The sequence below is a fragment of the Manis javanica genome, chromosome X (assembly GCF_040802235.1).
Source record: "Manis javanica isolate MJ-LG chromosome X, MJ_LKY, whole genome shotgun sequence".
NCBI lineage: Eukaryota > Metazoa > Chordata > Mammalia > Pholidota > Manidae > Manis > Manis javanica.
In genome coordinates this window covers 22033133-22058870 of record NC_133174.1, presented here as the reverse complement: position 1 = coordinate 22058870, position 25738 = coordinate 22033133, and the positions used below count along the sequence as shown (strand labels likewise).

Genomic DNA, 25738 nt, shown 5'->3' with positions numbered 1-25738 from the left:
TTTAGGTATTATGAAAATGTGGATCCAATTAAATTTTTTTTTAAAGCAGGCAATCCTCCTGTTGAAATTTAACATGAGGGCCAAGTGGGTATGTATGCTCGGTGTCCTCTTCAGCCCTACTGACACCCACCTGCTGGAAGTGTGGCATTGATGCATGCTGTCTTGTTGGCTCCAGTCAGGGGGTAAACTCATTCCCTGTTGGGTCCCAGTGACACCAGTGGGGGAAGGGAAGGGAGTTGGATACCAACTGCTAGTCCTAACTCCCACCACCTCACTCTGCCTTATTGAGGGTGGGAGCTCTTCTCCCCACTGCATCCCACGATGCCAGTTGAGAGAGGGGTGTAGGCTCAGGCTGGCACTGGGCCCCAGTGACACTATTCCTGCAGAGGAATAAATTATTGCCTAGTTGTATGGGTGGAGGATGATCACACACAATCAGGTGTACCAACCCCACTCTAGCAGGGGGATCATTTTTCTGCTGCCTGCTTCTGCCAGGCAGGTGATGGAAGATTAGCTCCCTGCCAGGCCTTGCCAGCACTGAAGCACTGCGGTCATGTCATTCCTGCAGTCCCCTGGTCCCTAGACAATCCTTCTCCCACCTTTCACAGACTTCTTATGCTTGTTTGTGGTGTTATATCCAGCCTTTTTACTTGTAAGGGGGAGGACTAGGAAGAATGGGGCTACTCCATCTTAGGGGGGCTCTACTATAGTAGACTATGACCATAGTATCTATGACAATTTACTGGACACTTAGTTTCTCTTCTGTAATCTAAGTGAGGATAAAAACTATTTTTTAAATCTTTGTAATTCTCGTACTAGCATATTACTTAGTGATCAGATGTGTGTTAAGTGGCTAAGACTGAATAAATGGATTCCACTAAGTATCTTTTAAAATGCTTAATATGTATTTCAGTATGAAAAAAGTCTCTAAAGAGAAAAATTCAGATTCGGCCAAAGGCACTAGATATATATTACAGATATGTCATTTGAAAAAATTGTGTTTAGAAAGAAATTAACACACAAAAATCAATCACATTTTTAACAGTACTAACAACGCTGAATACATGTTGAAAACTAAGTTAAAAGAGTACTATCACTTACAAACACACCAAAGAAAATGAAATACTTAGGTATAAATTCAGCAAAATGTGTACAGGGTTCATATGTTGAAAATTACAAAATGCAGATGAAGAAATTAAAAAAAGAAATCATAAATAAATAAATAGGTAGAGACCCACCACGTTCATAGACTGGAAAATTCAACAGAGTAAAGATAAAAATTTTCCTCAAATTCATCTATAGGTATAATGCAATTATTATCAATATTCCAAGAAAGGTTTTTTATAGACATATACAAGCTTATGCTAAAATTTATATGGAAGGAAACAGGCCCCACAATAACTAAAACAATCTGAAAAAAGAAGGATAAGTAGAAGGAAGAGTCACTCTACTTGATATTTAGTCCTATGTAGGCATGCTAAACAACACACAGCGGTGTTGGCAGTGGGACAGACACACAGATCAAAGGTATAGAAGAGGGAATCCAGGAACAGACTCACACAAACATGCCCAGTAAACGTGCACTAGAAGTTCCATGGGGGAAATACAGGTTTTTCAACAAATGGTGCTAGAGCAACTGGACACCTATCCAAAAAGCTAAACTCTGACCTAAATAAACCTTACACCTTATACAAATGTTAACTCAAAAGGATCACAGGCAAATGTAAAATGTAAAGGAATAAACCTTTAAACAAAGAAAATTAATAAAAAATAAACAAGAGAAAAACTTCAGGATCTACTGCTAGACAAAGAGTACTTATATTTCATACCAAAGCATGACCCAAAAATGGAAAAAATAATGTTGAATTGAACCTAATCAAAATTTAAAATGTTTGCTCTGCAAAAGATCTGTTAAGAGGTTGAAAAGACAAACTAGAGATTGGCAGGAAATAATTGCAAACTACATATCCAAAAAAGGACTATAATATGGACTATATAAAGATTTCTCAAAACTCAACAGTAAGAACACACATAATTCAATTATAGAAGAGGCAAAAGACCCGAACAGATATTTAACTGAAGAGGATAGAGGTGCAAATCAGTACACAAAAATGTTAGACATTATTAGCCACTAGGGAAATGCAAATTGAAACCACAGTGAGCTATGATACACAAATGGTTACAATGAAAAATAAGGACAATCCCAACTGCTGGCAAGGATGTAGAGAAACTGGATCAGTGATATATTGCTGGTGGGAATGTCAAAAGGTATTGCTACTCTAGGAAAATAGTTTGGCCGTTTCTTATGTGACTAAACATGCAAATACCCTATAACCTAAATTCACTCTAAGACATTTATTCCAGAAAAATGCAAACTTATGTTCATAAGAAATCATAATGAACATTCATAGGAGCTTTGTTTTAAATAGCCAAAAGCCGTAAACAATGCAGCTGTCCTTCAGTGAATGAATAAGCACTGTGGTATTGTCCACACCATGGAACACTAATAAACAGAAATGAACTATGGACATATGCAAAAACTTGGAAGGATTTCAAAGGAATTCTGCTGAGTGAAAAAGTACAGTTCCAGAAGGTTATATGCTGTAGGAGTTAATTGATATAACATTCCTAAATTGAATGAAAAATACATGTGAAGAACAGATTAGTGGCTGCCAGGGGTTTGGGATTGGTGGAGAGGAAGGCAGATGTGGACAAGGCGGTCTCCTTGAGGTGATGGCATTGTTCTGTATCTTGACTGTATCAATGTCAATGACCTGATTGTGATACCATACTATATGTGTGCAAAATGTTACCACTGATAGACACCAGGTAATGGACTCATGGGATCTTTATTATTTCTTACAACTTAGTACAGATCTACAATTACCTTAAAAATAAAAATTTTAGTTAAAAAAGTAGGGCTCCAAACAAGTTAGTATGCTACCACTTGGGGAGCATTAAAATGTCACTCGAGCACCAGCTAGCTCTGCATATGAAACTGCTGATAGGGTGGAACTCTGAATAGGAAGATTAAAGCATCAGGAGCCAAAGTTACAGGAAAATGTTATTTGTTTATAAAGTCAACTTATTATTTTAAATGGCAATAAAGGAAATGAAAAGGTATTGTCACACAGCCCTCCTTCATTTACTTTTTTCATGTAAAAATAAAAAATATCTAGGAGAAAACTGAATAAAAAACCAGGTAGAATTTAACAAAGAAGTATATGGTATTGTTCTGTCCCAAGGACATACTAAGAAAAGGGGTAGGAAAGCTCTTGTTCATTCAACTGATAGTAATCCTAGGTTTTTCTACTATTTACACCTTTTAATTATGCATATGTAGGTATAAATTCAAATTAGTCATACATTAAAAGGTTTGTTAAACCTTTTCACTAATAAGTTAACATCCAGAACACTTAGCAGAAAGACTAGAACAGAACCTTTGAGTTGGAGCTAACATTTTCAAACTTCTAACATTTTCCACTTTGCAAGTGGATTATCTAAAAACTAATGGTGACAGTTTTGTGACCAAATAGCTAACAATGCACTAAAATGTCCGTGATTCAGTAACAGCCCTGAGCTCCCTCCACATCAACACGAAGCCATGCTATGTAAACTGCTGTTTATAAGGATGTTGAGAACCACTCTCCAAATTGGAAAAGGGAGCCATATCAACAACACTAGCTTCGAATCAACTGAAATATTTGAGTTCCAGTGACAAAAGTATCTTTTCCTGCTGTTCATCACCTCCTCTAGAATGCCACTTGACACATATAAAACTTGAAGGTGTTTGTCTCTTAGTCTCACCTTCCATTAAAATGTAGACATATGAACATACGGCAACTGCCACTGTTTTTGAAACTTTTCAACCTGTCATTCACTATTGCAAGTATAAACTCAGGGACATTTTAATGTAATCTCTCAGCACTGAATCACAGTGTTTATTTAAACACATCAAAGACCTACAACCTCAGTGCTTTAGAAACTCAGATTGTTAATGTGAATGCATCATTATTTTCCCATCAGCAATAAATAGCGAAATTAAGTGCTAGACTGGGCCTACAGCTCAATTTCTAATTTACATAAATGAGGACACACATGCCTATCCTGAAGAGTCATCCCTATACATGAACAATCAGAAATAATAAATTTTTAAAGAAATACAGCATATGTAAAGTTAAATCAAATTACTATTAGTCAAGTGAGAGCAGTCAGTCCAAACAGTACTCTGCAACTGTGCTCATATGGCAGTTAGTCATCAAGGCCCTTACAAAACCTCTACTTTTCTATTAAGTTATGTTTGAGTATAAAAGGATTGGGAGACCCTAAAGACAAGAATAAGAGTTGCCAAAGGAATGATGGATTTTTTCTTTCATAATCCTTTCAACATTTTTCCCAAGCACAACTTTATGTGCATTCATTTGTATTTCCCAAAATTAACTCTGACTTACATGTTGTCAGTGTTAAGATATATTTGTGTTTAACTTTCATGTGGCTTTGACCTGTTTTAATGTCCTAACATGCCTGTAGCTGTGATTGAGCATCAAGGTAATTCTTACAGGTGACACTGAGGGGGAGACATGATCTTTATGACAGAGGAGTGACAGCTGCCAGTGAGAGTGCAGAAGTGGAAGTCAAATATTTATTTGGCAAAGACAAGGTGATTCTGCGACTTTCTCCAAATTGAGAATCAACTGCATTAGATGCAGCTTTATTTCTCTCAATAAGTTGACGTGCAGGAAGACAAAGAAATAGATTTAAACACACCCTATATATGTCTATACCCTCTTTTGCCAATGTTCTTATAGTTTAATGACATCCACAACCATTCATATAGGATATGATTCACAATTCATGAAGGGCTAAATACTTATACTGAGATCTTTAACTGCCAATGTGTTACATGGATACTGTTTCAATGAATTATCATTAAGCAGACTACATATGTCTCTTCCACAAGTGGACAAAGATGTGTGGATGTGTGATGAGTTTCTTTGTGGAAAAAGGACCAGACTTTGTTGTTAACTTTTGTATTGGCCCTGAGGGACCAAGGAAAATACTGTATTGACCCAGCACTTTTAGTTAACAAAGTAACTTGGAACAAAGCCTTCATATTCCCTAACATGGCAATGCTGCCTTCCCCTTCTTATGCACATACATGCATTACCTAAATCATCTTGGCAGATGTGTGTGAACCAGAGGTATCTGGGCTCTATCTGTCTGTGAAGGGCAATAACAAAATGTTACAACCCATTTAGCAATAAACTATGCATCCTTTCTGCAAGTCTTTGCTTACATTTTATTTGCAATATTTCACCTCCTCTATAAATTTTATTTCATAGTCTTTAGTAATTTCTGGCAACGTAAGTAGATACCCAGATGGTATTTCTTTTCTCCATAAGCCAGAAATAATGTCTCAATATAAATTTCAATCCCATCCTTTTGATTTAGGTTCTAAATTTTAGAAGGCAGCAACACCCAAAAATATTGAGACAATACCTTTAGATGAAAGGGAGAGCAGCAAAATGTAAGTATAGGAAAGCAGCATGTGATTGAGTTGCTTCAGCATGAAAAGAATTAAAAGCTACCTGATGACACAGGCGTAGAGACCACTGTCCTGTAGTAACGTTGGCCGGAACCAAATGGAGTCTTCTTCCTTGCTCATTCTACTTCCATCAAAGGCTATTGGCTCTTCAAAGTCTCCAGGACCAGAGCTTTTGTACCACATCAAACTGAGTCCAGCACTTTGAGCAAGGGAGTAATTTGCTCTGATATAACCATAAAAGAGTGCACATTTGATTCGAACGGGCTCTCCCACCAAAACTTGGTACTTCTTGATATCGATAGACCAATCGGTGCATCCATCAGCTATAGTAAAAAGAGAGAGAGAGAGAGAGCATTAGAGAAAAATGTGAAGCAGGAAGTTCATTCATTCATCTATTCATCAACCAATACTTATTCAGCATCTATTTTAGACTAGATGCTACTTTAGGTAAAGAGGATGAAGCAATGGATAAAACTCAAAACGGCACTGGAAAGCAATTTACCCTAACAAACAATGTATCTGCCACTTGGTTGGCTTCTGCTGGTATCTGTTCTTGGTTTGTATCAGGGTGGCGGTATTGGTTTATTGCCTTTTTACTCTTAAGTCCACTTTTTTGCCTGTCCTTTGAAAATGCATCTGAGCCTTTGAAATAGTTTTCCTTTCCTAGCTAACACTGAAGCTTTGTTAGAAAAGGGTGCTGGAGAGACACTGCAGGAGGAAAGGAGTTTGCTCCCGGCTCCAGCGTGCTTGCTTGGCAGGCTCTTGTCCTGTGTGAAGCTTCTCCAGCACCCGGCTCTCCTGCAGTGGGCTTCTCTGTTACCCAGCGCCTGCAGGGCACAGTAGCCAGCAGCTTGAGGATATTTTAGCAGCACTTTAGCTGAGACACCTTCCCATGAACAACTTTCCCAGGTACCTTAGAAAACGAGTCTGTCAAATTCTAGAGGGCAGATTCCCAACAAGTTCTGCCACTGTGACACCTGAGTAACTTCTGCCCCTCGGTAATCCATGTACTTTCTCGGTAAGGTCTGCATCTCAGCTCTGGGGGTGGGAGGATGAGGGCTGACCCTTGCGGTGCCCTATCTCGGTCATAGCGTAATGGCAGCCATTCTCTTTTTCTTTATGGTTCTCTTTTGCTATGGACTGAATGTTTGTGCCTTCCTCGAATTCATATGGTGAAGCCCTAACCCCCCAATGTGATGGTGTTTGGAAGTGGGGCCTTCGGAAGAGAATTAGCTCTGGATGAACTCATGATGGCAGGGCTTTCACGAAGAGACCAGTGCCCTTATAAGGAACACCAGGGAGCTATCTTCTTTCTTTCCCTCCAAGAGCTCACCGAGAAGACGCCATGGGCACACAGCAAGAAAAGGTGGTCATCTAAGCCAGAAAGAGGGCTCTTTCCAGAAACCAAATTGGTTAGCACCTTTGTCTTGAACTTCTTAGCCTCCAGAATTGTGAGAAATAAATTTCTGCTGTGTAAGCTACCTAGTCTATGGTATTTTATTATGACAGACTGAGAAGACGAATACGTCTTTCCTTCTTTCTTACTACCCAACCCTTTATTACTCCAATACCCTGTTACCATTTAACAATCCTTTATATAAATTTTCCTTGTTCAAAACAGTGTGTATATTTTCTCTCTGACTGGATCCACACTGAAAAAATCAGGAATAAATGTTTTTCAGCCAAACAAGGCAAAATGAAATACAACAAAAGTGGGTCAAGCTTTAGTAGTGGTTGCACAGCAAGAGACGAGGGTACACAGTCGCTTTGTTTTGATTTCTGGAAGTATCAGGGGGAAATGTAAAGTAGAAACCACGGAGGAAAATGGGGCTGATCGGGGTGGGGACTGGTTGGGTTTCTGGGTTTCCTAGAAGCACTGTCTTCCAAATATCATCTTGACACCATTTTTTCGAAATCACTCCTCCCTCTGCACACACGCACACAAAACAACAGGTCTCCACAGAACAGGTTTATCACCAGCAGTATCATCACAGAGAACTCGTGGATTTTCCACTCAGGGAGGGCGGGTGCTCAGCATCTAGCAAGATCAGCAATCTGACACAGCTCACAGTATACAAATACCGAGCAAAAGAAACCAAGTGAATACACGTCTAACAGCAGCAGCATCTGAGTATTGCAGGTATCTGGGTTTAACTTTGCTACCGATTAACAAGAGGGAAACCTAAAAATAAATTTTACAATTGAAGAAACTCAACACCAGCTTATAAGTGGAAGTGCTGTGGTTCTCACCCAGCTATTTCTGACTCTAGAATTCTCTCCCTTACCACCATTGTGTTCTGTTTCCTAATAAAAGTATTTTTGATTTCAGAACATTCCTCAATTTAGTTAATTTCAATGACCAAATGTTGGTAAAAAATTTGTATTGAAGGCTTGCATTTAGGTACTGTCTACAATAAATGTGCTGGAAGCTTCCTGAACATCATCAGGATGACAGAACTGTACACAAACAGAGATGTCAAGGTTGTATGAATTACATGTGATAGTTATCAACACAGTTTTGTCAATGTGTCCCACTGAATGAAGTGAATCCTAGGTAGGATTTTATTTTAAACAGTGATAATTCTGGTGATAAGCATGAAATAATCTTGTTTTATCACAACATGAATAACAGTACAATTTTGGAATCAAGTTTTTATAACTGAGACCAGCTGTCACAGAGGATATCGCTGCCGGTGAAAAAGGCTGAAACACTTTCAAGGTAGCAGTGGGATAAAATTATTCAAATTCTCAGAAGATTTGTAAGATAAATCAAAATGCTTGAAGCTAAAAGCAAAAATATTTAGTCAGGAAAGTTCTCCAATTTAATAACAAAGTAGATCAAGAGAACAGAGGGGGTAGATGTGTCGGGGATCGAGATCTTAATGCATACTTCAGAATATGGTCACTGAGAAAAATGTTGAAAGGAAAATAAATATTAGTGAAAATCCGAGTTATTCAGTACTTGACTATCACTCAGGAATAAAGTTACAAACAGTTCAGAGTAACAAGTCAAAGAAAAGATAGATGTGAAATGAAGAAACAACAGCACCTTGATTATCAGCGACCCTTTATGTTCATTTTAATATGGAAATAAATATAGGATCTAAGGCTTAGGAAGTTTCACTACCACTAAGCTAAATTTGTGATGTTCAAAAATAAACTATAAAATAATTAATACATTTTAATATTTTGGAGGAAATACAACAAATATCAACAATCCAAGGTATTTTCAAATTATTTGTATTCACCCATTTAAATAAATGATGGGCTTATGTTTTTATAATGAAATTAAAGCATTTTATTAAGTGAATTTACGTGATGAGCGGAACTTATTTTTTCCTTTGTTAATACTTAGCCTCATTTGCACACTCTCACTCTGTGTGCATCACAATCTTTTGCTTAAATCATTTGAAAATAACTTAGAGATATAATCACATTTCACCCCTAAATACTTTAGTATGCATCTCCTTCTAAATAAAGACATTTTTTATTATATAGCCACAGAGTATTTTTGTTGTGGGACATCTCAAATTTAAAATAAAAATGTAGAAACTTAAAACTTAACTTTTAATGACCATAATTGCTACTGATAAATTCAGTTTTTCCTTACTTCAGCACACAAGCTCTGCTCTCTTGGAAACAATCATGCCAAAGGTGTATTTCTAGACACTGTAAATTCCATTATGTACGTTTCATTACTTTTGCTGTTTTAAAAATTATCTTCAGGTAACTGTGTAGACCAGTAGTATTTAATCTTTCAGAATAAGATACCCTTCTATAAGTCTCTCTCAAAAGTTTTCTATTGGTATTCTCCTTTCTTGATGGAAGGATTCCATGGACATACTCTAGTTTAATGACTTCTCTGAAGTACATATTTCTGCAGAGTCAGTGGGAGTTTATGAAGCCCTAAAGTTGCATTGCGGGGTAGGTGTAGGAAGTACCATATTCAGTCATTTTTGTTACTGCCCAAAATGTTCCAGGAGCTTGTATGAAGGCAGTGATGGATTTAAGATTCAGAACTAATTCCTTTACACGGAGTTCCTACCGATGTACCGTGTCCTGAACAAAGGCTACATAGACGGCATAACATAAATATATTCAAATGAGATTAGGGAAAGAAATTTTAATTAAGTCACTATTACTACATATATAAGAGCTCAGAATATCTCCATGGTCACAAGTCTGAAGGTTGCATTCTTAAAAAAGAAAACAAAAGTCTAACCATAGAGCTCATACACATTGCATCCTAATATCAAAATGTAAGATCAAATACTGATCTTAATGTATCTAGTTGGTAGGTACACTGGAGTAGTTATAAAATAATTAAGACATCTGTGATAGTGTAAAGAAGCCCTCCCTAATCGCCTTGACTAAGCTTGTGTACCCATTCTCCAGCTACATTGAGTACTGCGAGCTAATAGCTCACAGTTGTCTTCTCTTGAAAATTATCTTTGATTGACAGGAGCCACCCTACTGGAAAATTTACATCCCCTTGGGTACACCCACTGCCAACAACCGACTGATGTGAGCACACAAAAGCTGCTCCTTTGCCTCAAATATGGATAATCTTATAGGGAATTTCATGCTCCAAAGCTCCAGCGTGCGTGGACCAGGCCAAATCTACATTTACCTGTGTCCTTTTCGCTCAGCTCTTTCCCCTTTCCTGCCATACTTCCCTCTCTCTCTTTTAGGCCCCTCCCTGTAGAGCACTCCTCAATCAACTGTGTGTATGGGAAGCCCTGCCTTGGGCTCTGTTCTAGAAAAAGCTGATCTAACACAGATTTGTAGATTCACATAGTGACAACTACCTTCATTCAGTTTCTGCCCTAGGGGCTGGAGGCATTAAAACATACAAGGCATAGCCCTTGTTTCCAAGGAGCACACAGCCAAATAGAGGAGGCAAACAGAAATTAAAAGCACACGTGGAAATGAAATGATAAAGAAAATAAGTTCTCAGGGCTCTTCAGGAACATATTCCATGGCGGGAAAACATTTGAGCTACCTGTCAAATGTTTGGAAGTTAGGCATAACAAAACTAGGCAGACATGTTTGGAGGCAAACATAAAGGCAAAGGAACAGAAATTAGGGGCAGCACAGTTTTGCAGGAACTACAAATGGCTTTGTTGTGTAGAAACCACAAGTTTAAAGCAGGAAATAGCAAGAGATTAGGAAAACGAAGTGAGCAAAGACAAATCATGGACATACTGTTATGAGATGGGGAAAAAATTATTTGGCTTCATTGTGACAGTGGTGGGGAAACAATGAAGATTTTCAATCGGGAGGTGATGGGGCCTGTCTAATGGTTTTAAATATGCTGTGTTGGTATTTTTAAGGTAGAAGGTTTGAGCCAGGACAGTAATATTACTGAAGGTCTGAAGTCGGGCAGTGGCAGCAGAGAAGGAGAAATAGGGTGGATTTAGGAGCCGAAATTGGCGGAAGTGAGTGAGTGAACAGGAGCAGGGAAGGAGGGGAGTGATGCTAGGTTACTCTGCAATTTTATCTTTTGTCATAGACTGAAATATCTTTCCCAGTCAACTAAGAAATTAACATCATTTCTGTCAAGTGGTGGGGTCTTGAAATATATTTAGAATTTCTTCATTTAATGTTTTTAAGCAATGAAAATGCAATGATTTTTAAAAACATGACCCGATGCAGACCTAAAATTGGGTCTGTGTGTATGTATTTTTTTAAACTGCAATGATCAAAAATAAATATGTGGCATGGAATATTACTCAGCCATTAGAAAAAAACAGATCCTACCATTCGCAACAACATGGATGGAGCTAGAGAGTATTATGCTCAGTGAAATAAGCCAGGCGGAGAAAGACAAGTACCAAATCATTTCACTCGTATGTGGAATATAAGAACAAAGGAAAACTGAAGGACAAAAACAGCAGCAGAATCACAGAACCCAAGAGTGGACTAACAGTTACCAAAGGGAAAGGAACTGGAGAGGATGGGTGGGAAGGGAGGGATAAGGGTGGGGAAAAAGAAAGAGGGCATTACGATTAGCATGTATAGTGCGTGGGGGGCATGGGGAGGGCTGTGCAACACAGAGAAGACAAGTAGGGATTTTACAGCATCTTACTACGCAGATGGACAGTGACTGTGAAGGGGTATGTGGGGGGGACTTGGTGAAGGGGGGAGCCTAGTAAACATAATGTTCTTCATGTAATTGTAGATTAATGATACCAAAATAAAAATATAAATAAATAAATAAATAAGTGGCATGTTGGCATCATTTATTCCTACCCCTAGTGTGCTTGAAAAAGCAAAACTGGAGACATGCATGTACTTAGGGAATGTAGGCCATGAACAGAAGCTATCCACAGACACTGAAAAACAAGGCTGAGGCTAGATTTGAAGTAGGTGAAGACTGTGCTTTTTCCACACTGGTTGCTACTCTTTCCAAATACAAACTTCATGAATGAAAATTGGCAATGCTGGCATCTTTCCAAGGAGGAAACAGAGATGCCCCCAAATTATCAGCAGCAATGATAGCAGCAAAACACACCACCAGTTAACCTTCACAGTGTGCACTCTTCACACAACAGTCTCTCATTCTACTTTCAGGATTATGTTTTTCTGGGGTGGAATGCATCCAGATTCTTGCCTTAAAATTATATACATGTACACACACACAATGTAACAATTTTGGAAGAGATCTTTTAAATATTTTGGAGAGATTTGTGTGGGTAGTAAATACTGATGTTACTCAAGAGAGTCTGCCAATAATCAGGAATCCAGTTTCTAGAATACCCTTTGCCTAGCAAAACCTGCAAGTCATCATAGATCACCCTCTAAATGTAGGTCATCTCCAGATAGGTGCAAGCCTTGGTCAGCTGTCACCAAACTTCTTCTGAGATGTGGTTCCCTTTCCGTCAGGGGACAGCTGGTGCCAAGGCAAATAGGATCCATCACATCTTAGCCTCCAAAGTCTAGCAGGTTTTCCTAATATACAAAACCCGTGCATTACTCTGCAGGAACTTGGTGAGGGTTTATTTCTTAAAGTATTTGTTTTCTAATGATAAAAAGAAAAAAGGGAAACTGTAGGGGAGAAAAAACAGTGATATTAATTCATGATCTATCCTTTATTCAGTTTCTTTTCTCAGTGGAGACCACATAGTCTATAAAATTCAGTTATTGTGATTTTTATTCAATATTTTATAATTGCATAATATTCTGTAAAAGTGCTACATTATAATTTACTTAACTCTTCTGCTGCTGGCTGACTTGAAGTTGTCCCTAGGTGTGACTGTTTTAAATAATTCTGTGATAAAATAAGTTCATATACAATGCTCCACGAACTTTCCCTCAAAAAAGTAAAGAAAAAGAGTATTGTTTCCTCAGGACCGAATCCCAGCAGTGCAATTAGTGGATAAAATAATACATTTTTAAAGCTTTCCACCAATTTTTAAATAGATTTTTCAAAACCTATCTCATATCTTCCTTTCACAATAGAGTCTAAGTGCTCATTCACCACATACGCTAAGATTTTATTAACCCGTATGCACTGTTTCTTTAAGTGAGCACCAGGTATACTTTACAAACTTTTGTCTCAAATGTAAAAAGAGAACATTAGCATCACTGTCTCTCATCTGATAACTGAATGGCAAATTGCCACAGTCATCATTTATCAACCCTAAGTCTCTGACTAGATTCATACCTATTTTGCTCTATTCCAAACTATTTTTACTCAACCTTATAATTCAACTCATTAACCTTTGTATTGCTTTTTCAATGAAAGATGGTGTTAGCACAGCTCTGGAGCTTCCTTTGGCCCCACAGTGGAGGAAACTAGTTGCGTTTGCACCTGCTGGAAAGAAACTAAGGCAGTGAAGCTCCCTGAGCCGTGGTAAAGAGATCTGTTGCCCAGCTTGGGGGCCCCCTTTTGTTCAGCCATAGCAGCCCCTCCAACTCCTGGTACCTCTCTTGTCACTTGTGATGCCCCTTGGCCCATTACAAACCACAACCGTGTTTTGTATTTACCATTTCCCACTGGAAAATTTTCCTTTACTGGATGTCAGGAGTGACTCCACCCTCTTTGAAATGCTGTCAAGAGTTATGGCCTGTGAGCCAACAGCAAGCAAATAATGACACTGACCCAGTACTTGCCCATGTCCTCCAATAAGGGAAGAGAAGCCATCTTTGTGAATAACATGGGGTTTACGTGAAGCATGCTTGAAATCACTTTTCAATGTCGACAGTTCCCAGAGTCAACAGCCCATTTGCCATGAGGTCACCACAAATGCTACAATAATCCCAGGGCTCTGAACTCCAGAGCAACCACGATGATGATTGTTGTCTTTCCTAGAGAGGACCATCCAAGCTAGGCCCTAAGAGCACATCATTGCATTGAAGTGGCGGTCTGGCCTTGGTCTTCAGTGAGCATACATTTTTCTTTTATAATCTAATTTATCTGTAAATCTTTCCTGGTTAAATAAAGTACACTTCTTGCCCAAAGCAAAAGAAAGCCAGGTGGGTATTTGTATTTTCAGAGAGAAAAAGTGGAAGAAATAGAGCCCTGGATTCTAGCAGAGAGTCAGGAGCTCCTGATTCCTTCCCTTCCCTTGCATTCCTCCGTAGGCTGGAGGAGTGCTGTGCTCCTAACTAGCAGGGAACTCCCTATAACTTGAGGTAAATATTCTCTGAGTGTCTTCACCCATAAGTGGACTGCTTTATGATCAACAGGGACCCTTCCTAACCAACCACAATCCCCATGGAAGTACGAGGAAAAACACATCTGTAAATGTAATGCTTTTAGATCATATTGCTTCTGCAAATCAGTTCTGCTTTTACATTATTATGTCATGCAGCATTTCTTCTAGACTTTTGGACCTATCTTGGAGGTACCTTATCTGTACAGAATCAGAAAGTAATCATTCTTGAGTGTCAAGCAGAGTTCAGTGAGGCCTTGGGAAGATGGCAGTTAACGTCTTTGTGCCTCAGGATACATCATTTATTTGTTCGTTTAGCACCTTTTGTAGGAGAGGGAACGCTCTAGGTCCTGGGGATAGAGTGATGAATGAAACTCACAAGTTCCAACTATGACAGAGAAAACAGGCAAAAACTACAGTAATATACCACAGCAGGAGGCAAAAATAAAGTAGGTTAAGAGGCTAGAGTGCCTGGGGTGCTCTCAATACAGTGGCCAGAAAAGAAGTTCCTGAGTTGACATTTGAGCAGAGGGTAAACGGGACAAATGTGTGGGACAGCAGGGTTCAAAACAAAGGTCCTGAGATACGAATGCACTGGGTAAGTTTTAGGGAGATCAGGAACGCTGGAAGAGCTGGAGGCAGAGGGAAAGAGTGACCAGATCGTTCAGGGCCCTCCATCATCTGTAAGAGGCAGAGACATCATTGCTTCCTGGAGTTGAGGTGCAAACTAGGAAGAGAACTGCTTAATAGCAGCATGTGCCTCGGTGAGTTGGAGGAACTCCTTTGCATACTTTGTTGTCTCCCCCTGGCAGTGTCACTCTTCAGCAGCTGCTGTCCCATACATACACACGGTCACATGGAAGTCTACCTGAAATCATAGTCTCCATGTACCATAAACATTTTATATTAGTTTCCTAGTACAGCTGTAAGAAAATACCACAAACTGAGGAGCTTAAACAGCAGAAAAGTATTCTCCCACAGTTCTGGAGGCTAGAAATTTGAAATCAAGGTGTCAGCAGGCTCGGTTCCTTTGGGCATTCTGAGGGAGAATCTAGTCCATATCCTTCCCCTGGCTTCTGGTGACAGCAGACAATCCTTAGTGTTCTTTGGCTTGTGGATATGTTATTTCCAACTCTGCCTTAATCTTCGTTATGATGGTCTCACTTTGTGGCTCTATGTATGTGTCTTTCTCCTCTTCTTATAAGGACACGAATCATATTGGACTTAGGGGTTATTATACTCCAGTATCACCTCATCTAACTCATTCCATCAGCAAGGACCCTATATCCAAATAAAGTCACCTTCTGAGTCTCCAGGAAAGGCAGGAATTTGGGGGGAACCCCATATACATTTGAGTATGGGTTGATTAGTGGATGGGATTTTCTGGGTAATCAAATTGGCTGGTAAAGACAAGAGTGGCAAGTATTCCATATAAAGATATAGAACAAAACAATGAAATTCTTCTGAACAAACTTAACCAGGAGAGGCTCTGGGATCTATATGTGACTCATTTACCAGGAGAAACATTATTTGTCATTCTCTTTGTGGACATGCTTGCTAATGAAAATGGAGTTGGGAAATGTATGTAATAGTACAATATGGTGGCATGTGATCTCTGGACAGACTAGACCCAAGTTCAAATCCCAGCCACATCAAGGTCAAGTAAGTCACTGAACCTCTCAGGGCCTTCATTTCTGCATGTTGGAAAATCTACCTTGTGGGGGTGTTCTGGTGTTGATAAAGGAAATCTCCCTACACCTCAGGGTTGTGCCTGTGTCTCCTACACACACTGGAGGGAATGAAAGATGGCAGACAGTGAGCAGTCAGGGCCCCAGGAAAAAGAACCAGAGCAAGCACTTCTCAGATAATTAGTCAGAAAAACAGCCTGACAGTGAATTCAGACTGCTTGCAGTCCGTGATTCATTTACTATCTGGGTCAACAGGTAAACTAGGGGTTCGGTACTCACCCTAGGCCAGTCTCCACTATAGTGGTCAAATCCTGAACTATCCCCAAGGCTTGTTCAAACTCACGAATCACTCGTGAAATCTTTAGCTTTACCTTTTGAAGACCCATATTTGTCTCTGGCCTGGGAAATAGTCTTCCTAGGGATTTTTCTTCCTTGCCTGCATATATGTGGCCCAATCCTCAATATTTTAAGTTCATTTTCTCTGTGCCATCTTTGACAGTTAATCTGAAAGCCCCAGCTCTCTGTATTGGATCATGTTATCCCGGCTTTGCATGACAGTAAATTCTACTTATTCATATTGTCTTTGAATCTTTAGTTTTCTTTTCTTAATGTTTAAAAGTGATTATGAGAAAGTCTCTAAACCAGTACCCAGAATATAATGGATATTATCTTTTCCACTCCTACACTGAACAGTATCAGGAAAAGCCCCATGTTTGGGTAAACACAAGCCAATGCACATTGTACTATAAGAAAACCCAGTGTCTTTTTGTTATTGTTGTTATTATTCTGGGCATAAGGAATTGATACAGATATGAAATAATACCTATCTATCATCATCCACCTAAATATCTCTAATTATGTATTGGCGGTTATTTTCAGAACTTTATTTGCTTTACATTTTGATTGACTGAAAAAAATACTCACTTAAATTGTTCCTAAAAATGTGTATCACTCATAACTATTGTTTCTAGGTATTTTTATCTTTACTAACTTACAAAAAAACTTAACAACTTGAGGTTTCCATTTCTTTATAATATTGCAAAGCAATAAAAGTTTTTGACTCGGGACAATTTTATTCCACAGAACTGAACATAGTACAGAACTCAGTAAATCCTTGTTGATTTATTAAAAATAAGGTACTTTGTCTTAGATTCATTATGTGTTCTCTTACGTTATTTATTTACTTCAATGTTTATCTCCATAAAAATGCTCTATTTGGATCATAAAACCAATAAGGATATGTGTGCACAGATAGGTAGATAGGTCAAAAAGTATTTGCAGCTGTAGGAGCTTTATGCCTTTGGGACACTCATTGGACACTGGATTAAATATTAACATGAACAACAGAACAAACAGTGATCAAATTTAGTCTCTCTTCTAATGTAGAGGTGTCTCGTAGGGAAAGGCCTGGTGGATGGCAAGACACCCACCCTGCAAACTGATACTTTAAAGAGGGAGTCACAGGGCTTATGACACATATTTACTTTCGTTTTGCTTTAGGGCATATAGCAGAACAGAATTCTACTTTCAAAGATTGAGAGTTATAAAGTTCTTTACATGTTAGAGCAATTCCAAAGGAGCTATTTTTTTGCAGCAATGGAAAAATGACATAATCGTGTATTAAAGTCAAATCATGTTTTCGTGTGATTCCACATGTTATCAAGCACCTGCTATGTACAACTTGCTGCTCTACAACAAAGATTACTGACACTAGTGCTGACTTGAAGAGATATCTTTTAGTTGGAAAAGACATGTCAACAACTATATATACAACACAAGGCATAATGGAGAGGTTCTAAGAGTAGACATGGCATTGTTGAAGAAACACAGAGCAAGAGATTTGTTTTTTCTCAACCCAGAACTCTTTTCTATTTTTCAAATAAAGTAATGGAGCAGAAATCTGACTGGGAAGATGAAAAAGCACTTAACAAAGAGATGGAATTTGAATTGAGCCACAGTTCAAAACTTGATAACTGGGATGAGAAAATTCCAAGTCAGTGGGACATTCCAACTAGATAGAGCAGCAAAGGGTATGGTTCTGTAATGGTGGAATGGCATGGGAAGCAGAAGAGCATAACCAGGTAAAAATAAGATGAGAAAGGTAGGTTGACAAGACACCATGCCAAGAAATTTGAATTTAATCCCACAGCCCCACAGTTTACAAATTTTAATGTATATCAAAATCATCTGAAGGAGCTGTTAAAGGACAGATTGTTTGATTCTACCATCTGGGTTTCAGATTCAGAAAGAAGGTGTTCATTGGGACCTAAGAATTTGTATTTTCACTAAGTTCTCTGGTGATGGTTCTGGGACAACCCTTATGAGAACCACTGCTCTAGTAATGTAGACAGTGGGAAATGTCTCTGAAGGAACGAGTATTATCTGATCTACCATTTTTGGACAATCACTCTAATTGGCAATATCAGGGGTGGATGGAAGGAGACAGCTAAGAGCAGGGAGACCACTTAGAAAGTTCTTACAATAGTAGAGGTGAAGAAAAGAAGTGGGGAAGGATATAAAAAGGAAATGTGGGGGAAACACTAGAGGTAGATAGAATCAATGAGATGGAGAGAACTGATTAGCCAGGGGAGATGAGGAAGAAAGAGGAGTCAAGGACGAGGTTTCAAACCAGGCTTCCTGAGAGGACTGGGACACTCTTAATGGAAGTAAGGGGCAGAAGTTCTTTCAAGGTGGCAGATGGCAAGTGTAGTTGGAGTAAAAGACTTGTTCTTAATCTTACAAAATTTTCGCTTTTATTACAACTATTTATATAGAATATTACTGCTTGCATTATCTGCTCTGTGCAACAAAAGCACTTCTGTGTGTATTTTTCATATTGTGAACTCTGTTGGGCATTTAAGTCCCCTAGAGTTAGAGAAAAATTCAAGGGAAATGGAAATGAAGTCTGTTGTGTATTTTAATATGCATTTGCTTTCACATGAAAAATATTACACATTGTCTATTCGATTAACTCCTTGAAGAGATTGTAGGGGGTAAATTAAACATACACAGTTTGTATATTGCTCCTTCAAGTGAATTTCTAAATGAGAATTTTAAAAAAGGTTTGGGCTTTTTTTTAGTGATACTAAGTCTATTTTTATCACTGTAGAAATAGTCTCATGAAAATACCTAATATGCTGTATACATATTAGCTTTAGACACAACTATTTGAGCATTCATCTCTACATATCTATTATAATAAGAATGTATTGACACTGCATTATCTTCAAGATATTACAAGCAAGTATCTGTGTACCTCCTTCATGATCTTTGTTTCTCACTTTTGTCATGGATGTGGAAACAACAGTTTATTTGTGTAGAATCCCTTCATTTGCATAGTATTTTCATAAACACTACCAGACTTCAGCAAGAGAAAAAAAAAGTCAGAAAAAAAGCACGGGGAATTTTTTTGTTTCTTTTCATGTGTATTTAAAGAGCTAAGTAGAGAAAAATAAAGTATAGAAGGTTTCCTTGAACCTTAAACCCTACTTTCCAGAGGTTTTGCTGACACGCTCTCAGGTATCCTTTAAAGCATCATGGCAAGCAGAAATCTCTGTTGAGACAGCACAAAATTATATTGATTCAGACTTCGTTTTTGGTTTTGTCTTCCCCTGTTTTTGAGAGTGAAGCCTCTAGGTGTGGAGTAAATTCATATGTTTTTTGAGGACTGATAAATTTGAGAGGATGCACTTATGTGAAAACCTGTACTGGACAGCTGTTAGTATAGACATCTACTAAATTCAAAGCAAATGCAAATCATTGTTACTTAACAATGAAATGATTCTTAAGTGCTGGCTTCGGATTATCTTCGTAGTCTGTTTATTAATACTGATGAAATCAAAACTAGAGGAATCGCCTTGTACCTCCTAATGACATTTGGTTCAGTTAGTTATTATGATTTACATAAAAGTGCAAATCCTTAGTGAGTGGCAGCTTGCTCTTTATACAGTTAACTAGGAATACCTTTAATGAAGAAAGAACATAAAACGTTGCATGGTTCATCCAGCTCACTATCATTTCATTGGCTGCTGCACCAAGAAGCCATAGCTGGGTTCTTTTATATACCCCTCAAAGGTTTAAGACCCTAGACCCTTCTAGTCACACTATGACTCTTTCCTTTAACATGTCTTAAATAGAAAACATTTGAGTTTTGGAAGGAAGGAATGATTTTACAGTATTTAGTTGGAGCCACCTCCAGAGGAAGGTATTCACTGACATATTCTTTATTTCTACAAATATTTATGGGATACCTACCATACCCAGGTACTGCTGATGCGGGGATAAAATGTTTGATAATCTTTGTGTGTTTCACATTAAGCAGGGTTCCTTTCCTTTATTCTAAACTTATATCTTATGTTGTTCCCAGTGAACTGTCAGAGGCAAGATGAGACATTCGTCTGAAACCTGACTTTAATTGATCAGTCTGGTATTCACAGATATTTTTGAAGCTAAACCAGACAGTGTTGTGAGTCCTTTTAGTGATCATTCCTTGTCTTTTTAAAAATATTCTTTTACTGCTCCCTAGTTTTCAAAGGCAAGTTTTTGTCTTTGTATGTGACAGAAAGGCTACACTGGCCTATACAGAGACCCACTTGGGCACCACACCATTATGAGAAGTAAATATTTATTGTGAAATGCATAAAGCCTGTACATTCTCTTTCTTTATTTCCATTAATGTGCCATGAACTAGTCAATCACATATTCCTTTATTCTATAAATTGGAAAACACTGAATAATTCAACAGCTTTGAAATTTCACAACTTCATTGAGCAGAGTAGCTGGAGTCCCTGATCTCTATTTTAATATGCTGCCTGTTATCGTAAGTCATAATAGCACAATACAGGGCCCAAGATGAATATCACTCACTCAGTTGTTTCTTTGAAAGGCTTCGGGGTATGAAATAAACTATAATACATCACTGTCCTCATAATGAGACCGTTCTGCTGGATAAACAAGCTCCCTGCAGGCCTACCTGCTGATAGGACCCAGTGAACCAAACATTTAACACTTCACAGAGGCTCCTCCCTACCCCTCTTCAATATCGCATGCATCACTTTCAAGAGAAAATTTGATGCAAAGAAGTAGAAAATTGAGCTACCGACTCCTGGGTCTGTTGCTACAACCTGGCTTAGTAACAAAGCCTCAATTCAATTTCTGGGTCCTCTGAGATAATAGAAGTTTCAAAGTCTCCAATAAGATTGTGGAAATCTAAATTCCTGTTCTGTCTGACCAATTTACACATGGCATTTGGTGCAACTTGTCCACCCCAGGAAACCGCTGAAACAAAGCATGGAGTTAATGTAGTGTTTCTTTATTTGCAGGAAATATTTGCTGAAAACATGGACGCAGGCAGGAAATGGGAACTTTTTTATTCCATTATTTAAAAGATGACACTGTTGGTTTTGAAACACTGTTTTCATCATTTGAATGAGGGCTCAAGTAAGAGAAAAACAACACAGCTCCCAAGTAATACTTTGATAATTTTCATGTGTGAGGATGTTAGTGCACCAAGTTTGATTGAGCTGTATGTTTGGGTAGTTATTTTGTGTGTAAATGTGTGTGTGTTGTTTTTGCCCCTAAGTTCAGTGTTAATAAACTTACTTTCATAAATTGCATAACGGAATGATGTTGAAAACATGCCCTTTATTGTCAACAGTTTATGTACATCACTCTCAGAATGGAAGTACAATGCCATGAAGTGCTTTAATAACAAATGAACAGATCACTATAAGTGTGCTGAGTTTTCCAGGGGAGGTCAAAAGAGGACTTCATGAGGACATGCAAGGGATGGGGCTTTGCAATTAATAATGAATTCAGTGACGGCAGTTCTAAGACATGAGAAAAGGCAGGAGGATAGCAATGCAATGAAATGATGGGGTATATTTGGAAAAGAAGTTTGGTGTGGGTATAGGTTTGTAGTCCCAGGATAGGCAGTGATGGAGGAAACAACTGGAGAGGGAGGGCCAATTGTTTATTTATGTGCCCTATGCCCAGACCAGCCACAACTGATTAGCGCAAAGATGGTCCCCTAACGAAGGCAAGCAATTCCTAGGCAGGCAAATAACCTGTATGTTGGTTTCATGAGAAAGAATGATGCCTAATTAGATTCTTTCTCTTTAAGTACAAACAAGGGACTTAGGGTATTCAGGCTAGATAAGCTATGATGATCATATAAAAAGTTATAATGGAAAAGCAACTATCAATAAATAGGTATTTCTAGAGAGATGTGAATGGAGATGATACACAAAGAGAAACAGAAAGTAGAAACCAAGAGACCCATTAAGGAAAGAACCAGAGACCAAAGAAAGTTCCTAGAACTTAATTCTTTACTTTAAAAAAAAATTCTGAACCTGTTCTTGAATCCCATGCACCATTACAATGAAACATTTTTTAAAGTAATTTGAATGGGTTCTCAACTTTGCACCTAAAAAAAGCCTCATTAAATATTTTCATAATTGGGGTTGAACTGCAAGAAGCAGGATTTCATTTGCTGCATTATCAATAACACATAATATGAATTTGTCTTTAAATATAATTTGTGAAGGTTATTGTTAGTTCTATAAATGCATCATAATATTGTTAGATAGTTAACTTGTTTAAGTTTCGTTTTAAGACACAGTACTATGATCAATGTCATTTTATACAAATTTTGTTTCAATTTCTTATTTTGCCTTCAGCCTGAGTCTAAAGGAGGGTTACTGGGTCAAAGGATATCATACATTTTACCAAATTGCTTCCATAGAGTTTGAGCCAATTTAGATTCCTGTTTGCAGAGCATAAGAGTATTAACCACTTCACAGTATCCTAGCTGTATGACAGTGTGCATCCCCTTCCACGGCACTGTATTCTCCTTCATTCAGTGCCTGTTTACTTGTTCTGTACCTGCTTAGAAATCCACAAAGAACCAGTGGTGGTCCTGATGAGATTTTCTCCAGTAGAAGTATGTAGTAGCTTATTCATGCACTGTCTTACTCTATGTCCTTCACTTCTCCTTACGATTGTCAGGTGATCTACTGGTGATCTCTTCTAATATAAATAACATTTATTGTTAATGAAAACATTTATATATGTGTGTTTCACTAGTACAATTAAAAATTTTTAAATTTACACATTCACACAAGAATAAAAACACTAAAAAAAGGTCCTACATTTTCTCTTTTCCTGAGCATTTTCATATAAAAAAATAAAATCTAACCAAAAATTAAACGCTAAAAATAATTCTATTTTAAGAAAGATGAATGAAAATAAAATTATCACAGCACAATAATGACAAAGTATTTATGAATTACTTTAAGTTAAAGTCTGTCTTAAATTGTCAAATCCATGTATGTTTGCAAATGCAATTTATATATATAAATAGAGAAAACACAAGCAAGAGCACACAGTACTCCATATCTAATTCAATGGCTTTACTTAAACAGTTCACATTGAGAATAGAATCATGTGGCAAAAGCATGATGAATGTATTTGCTTTTTGGTTTCCCTCTCATCGCTTCCAGCCTTAGACCAGCCAAACACCTACAGTTGAGAAAACTCCAATGGGTAAACCCACGCAGTCCCTTCTCCTTCAACTTCAAGTCCCTACACTGTTGAAATCTGCTCTGTGCCCAGTTCAGAAGGGCCCTCATTCTGATTTTTCTCTTAGAATTAACTTGAGAACTTTTCCACCCCATCTACTTCTGTCCCTTTCTTGTTGAGGGCAACTCAGAGAGATGGAACAATTGGGGCCTGTTCTGTGTGCTAGGGATTTAAGTTCCTGGTAGATTCAAACAGGCTCTGACTTACCCTGAAAGGGAGTAGGAACTGCCTAGAGCTTTCTGAAGGTTCTACCCGCAGCTCCCTTGTACCACTGCACAGTTACTCCTGTTAGTGACATGGAGTGTGTGGACATCAGCGTTAACAAGTTCACTGAGTTTGGGATCTGAGGGTCCACCTGGGGCGCGGCTGAGAGCATTCCATAAACAAGGCTTGAAAATCTTTGGCTTCCTCATGAGCAGTTCACGACTTTGGAATTTTAAACTGTTTTGGTAATTCATGTCCACTAATGGCCTCTAATTAAGGCACAACGTTTACAATAAACTTACAATTAGTTATGTGAAGCATAAGCAAGAAGATAATCCTTTAATGGGCTGTTTAGTCCTAAAGACATTAGACATTCTCTTCAGTCCAGTCACATATATTAATTATTTATGCTAATTTTACTTTTACTTTGATACTTCCATATATTCTCATGCAATTTTGAAATAAGCCTCTTATTAATCTATATTTTAAGCAAGCAAAAGTAATGGGGATAAATAGTACTTTTAAAGATAACTACTAACAACAATATCAATTTGATCTCCATGAAAACTTGCTTGTACATTCTCCAATAGGAGATAAACATACATGTTCAAAACCTGGTTCTATAATAGATTCTCTTTGTGCATAAAATAAATGCAATAAAATCTCCATTATAACATGTCTGCTTAGATACTTGATCTGATTACAATGTATATAAATTATTTTCTCTGATATATAAGCATAATTGTATATTTGATTCTACTTCTATATTGTGGAAAGTCCTTAGCACAGCTGTATTCTTCTTAAGGGTTCTACTTTGCTAGTCGACTATTACAAAAATAAAAATAAAAAAAAAAGGAACAAGCGCCAATTAAGTCACAGAGAATTCAATCATCAACAGCTCAAAATAAATGGACCACTTTAGAGTCAATCCAGCGAACTAAAACTGACTGGTTTTAAGGGAATACATCCTTTGCATACCTAACATTAATGGATATGTTACATTTCCAGAAAAACCACTGCATTATACTTTATTTCTAATCAAAGAGATTTTATTTACAGACACATGTTAATTCATAGTTATTTAAACTACTCTGAAAAACTGAAAATTATGCAGCTTAGGCTCTATTAAATGCACTTTAAATAGGTAGAAACAGTTTGACAATCAAGAAAATCAATGAAACCAAAAGCTGGTTCTTTTGTCTTGAAAAAAGCCAGTACAATTAATAACATTATAGCAGGGCTAACCAAAAAGCAGAGTTTGATAAAAATTGAGGTGATGATTATCTGGACAGGTTTGTATTTTATAAACAAGTACATGTATAGTAATTGAGAATCTAGTTTGTGAGAACAGAGTATATTTTTTTCAATGTTTAGGTCAATGTTATGTTATATGCATACATTTGTATTTTAAGAAATATAAACGGATAAATTTATAAAAAATAAATATTACATTATATATTATATTATATTCACTCTTTTTAGGGGCTTATTACAAAGTATCTACTGGAACCAAAACAAAACAAGACACCCTAGATCTTGTCTCTTCCCCTTTCCACTTCTGAGAATGCCCACTTAGGGACAGAACTGTAGCCAATTTCAGTCGCAACCATGAATGGATTCAACTCTTATAAAAGAAGAGTCATCAAACTTCCAAAGCTTGAGTCCCCCAGTGCTTCACTACTGAAAAGGTACATTAGTTATGGAAAATTCAAGTAGACAAAGATGCTAACATACATATTCCAGAGAGTATGGGGAGAATACACTACCCCCCATCCCAGAAGTCCTTAAAAGAAGGAAATCCTGATTCTTGTCTCTATTAAAATCATAGTAAGCTTATGAAAAAAAGGCATGCTTTCGAAAACAGTATATTTTGGGGCCAATTTGTGTTGAGAGTGTCAACACAAAATAGCATAATATAGCATAAGCACTAAAATATCATGAGCAGAGATAAAAAGAAAATGTTATTTTCTTGAATATGTATGAAAAAGAATATATATAGTATGTATATACATATGTCTAAAGTAAAGTTAACTGATGTGTAATTAATTGCTTTAAGAGCATTAAGA

The 25738-nt window shown here is 37.7% G+C and overlaps 1 protein-coding gene across 1 annotated transcript in view; it reads right to left on the bottom strand.

Moving 5' to 3' along the window:
• The window catches only part of IL1RAPL1 (interleukin 1 receptor accessory protein like 1), a 1253736-nt gene that overhangs the window by 576054 nt on the left and 651944 nt on the right, over window positions 1-25738 (bottom strand). The window contains exon 3 of the mRNA XM_017672859.3: window positions 5589-5868. Within this exon, the coding sequence (XP_017528348.3) occupies window positions 5589-5868 (280 nt within the window). The remainder of the gene's footprint in view (window positions 1-5588; window positions 5869-25738) is intronic.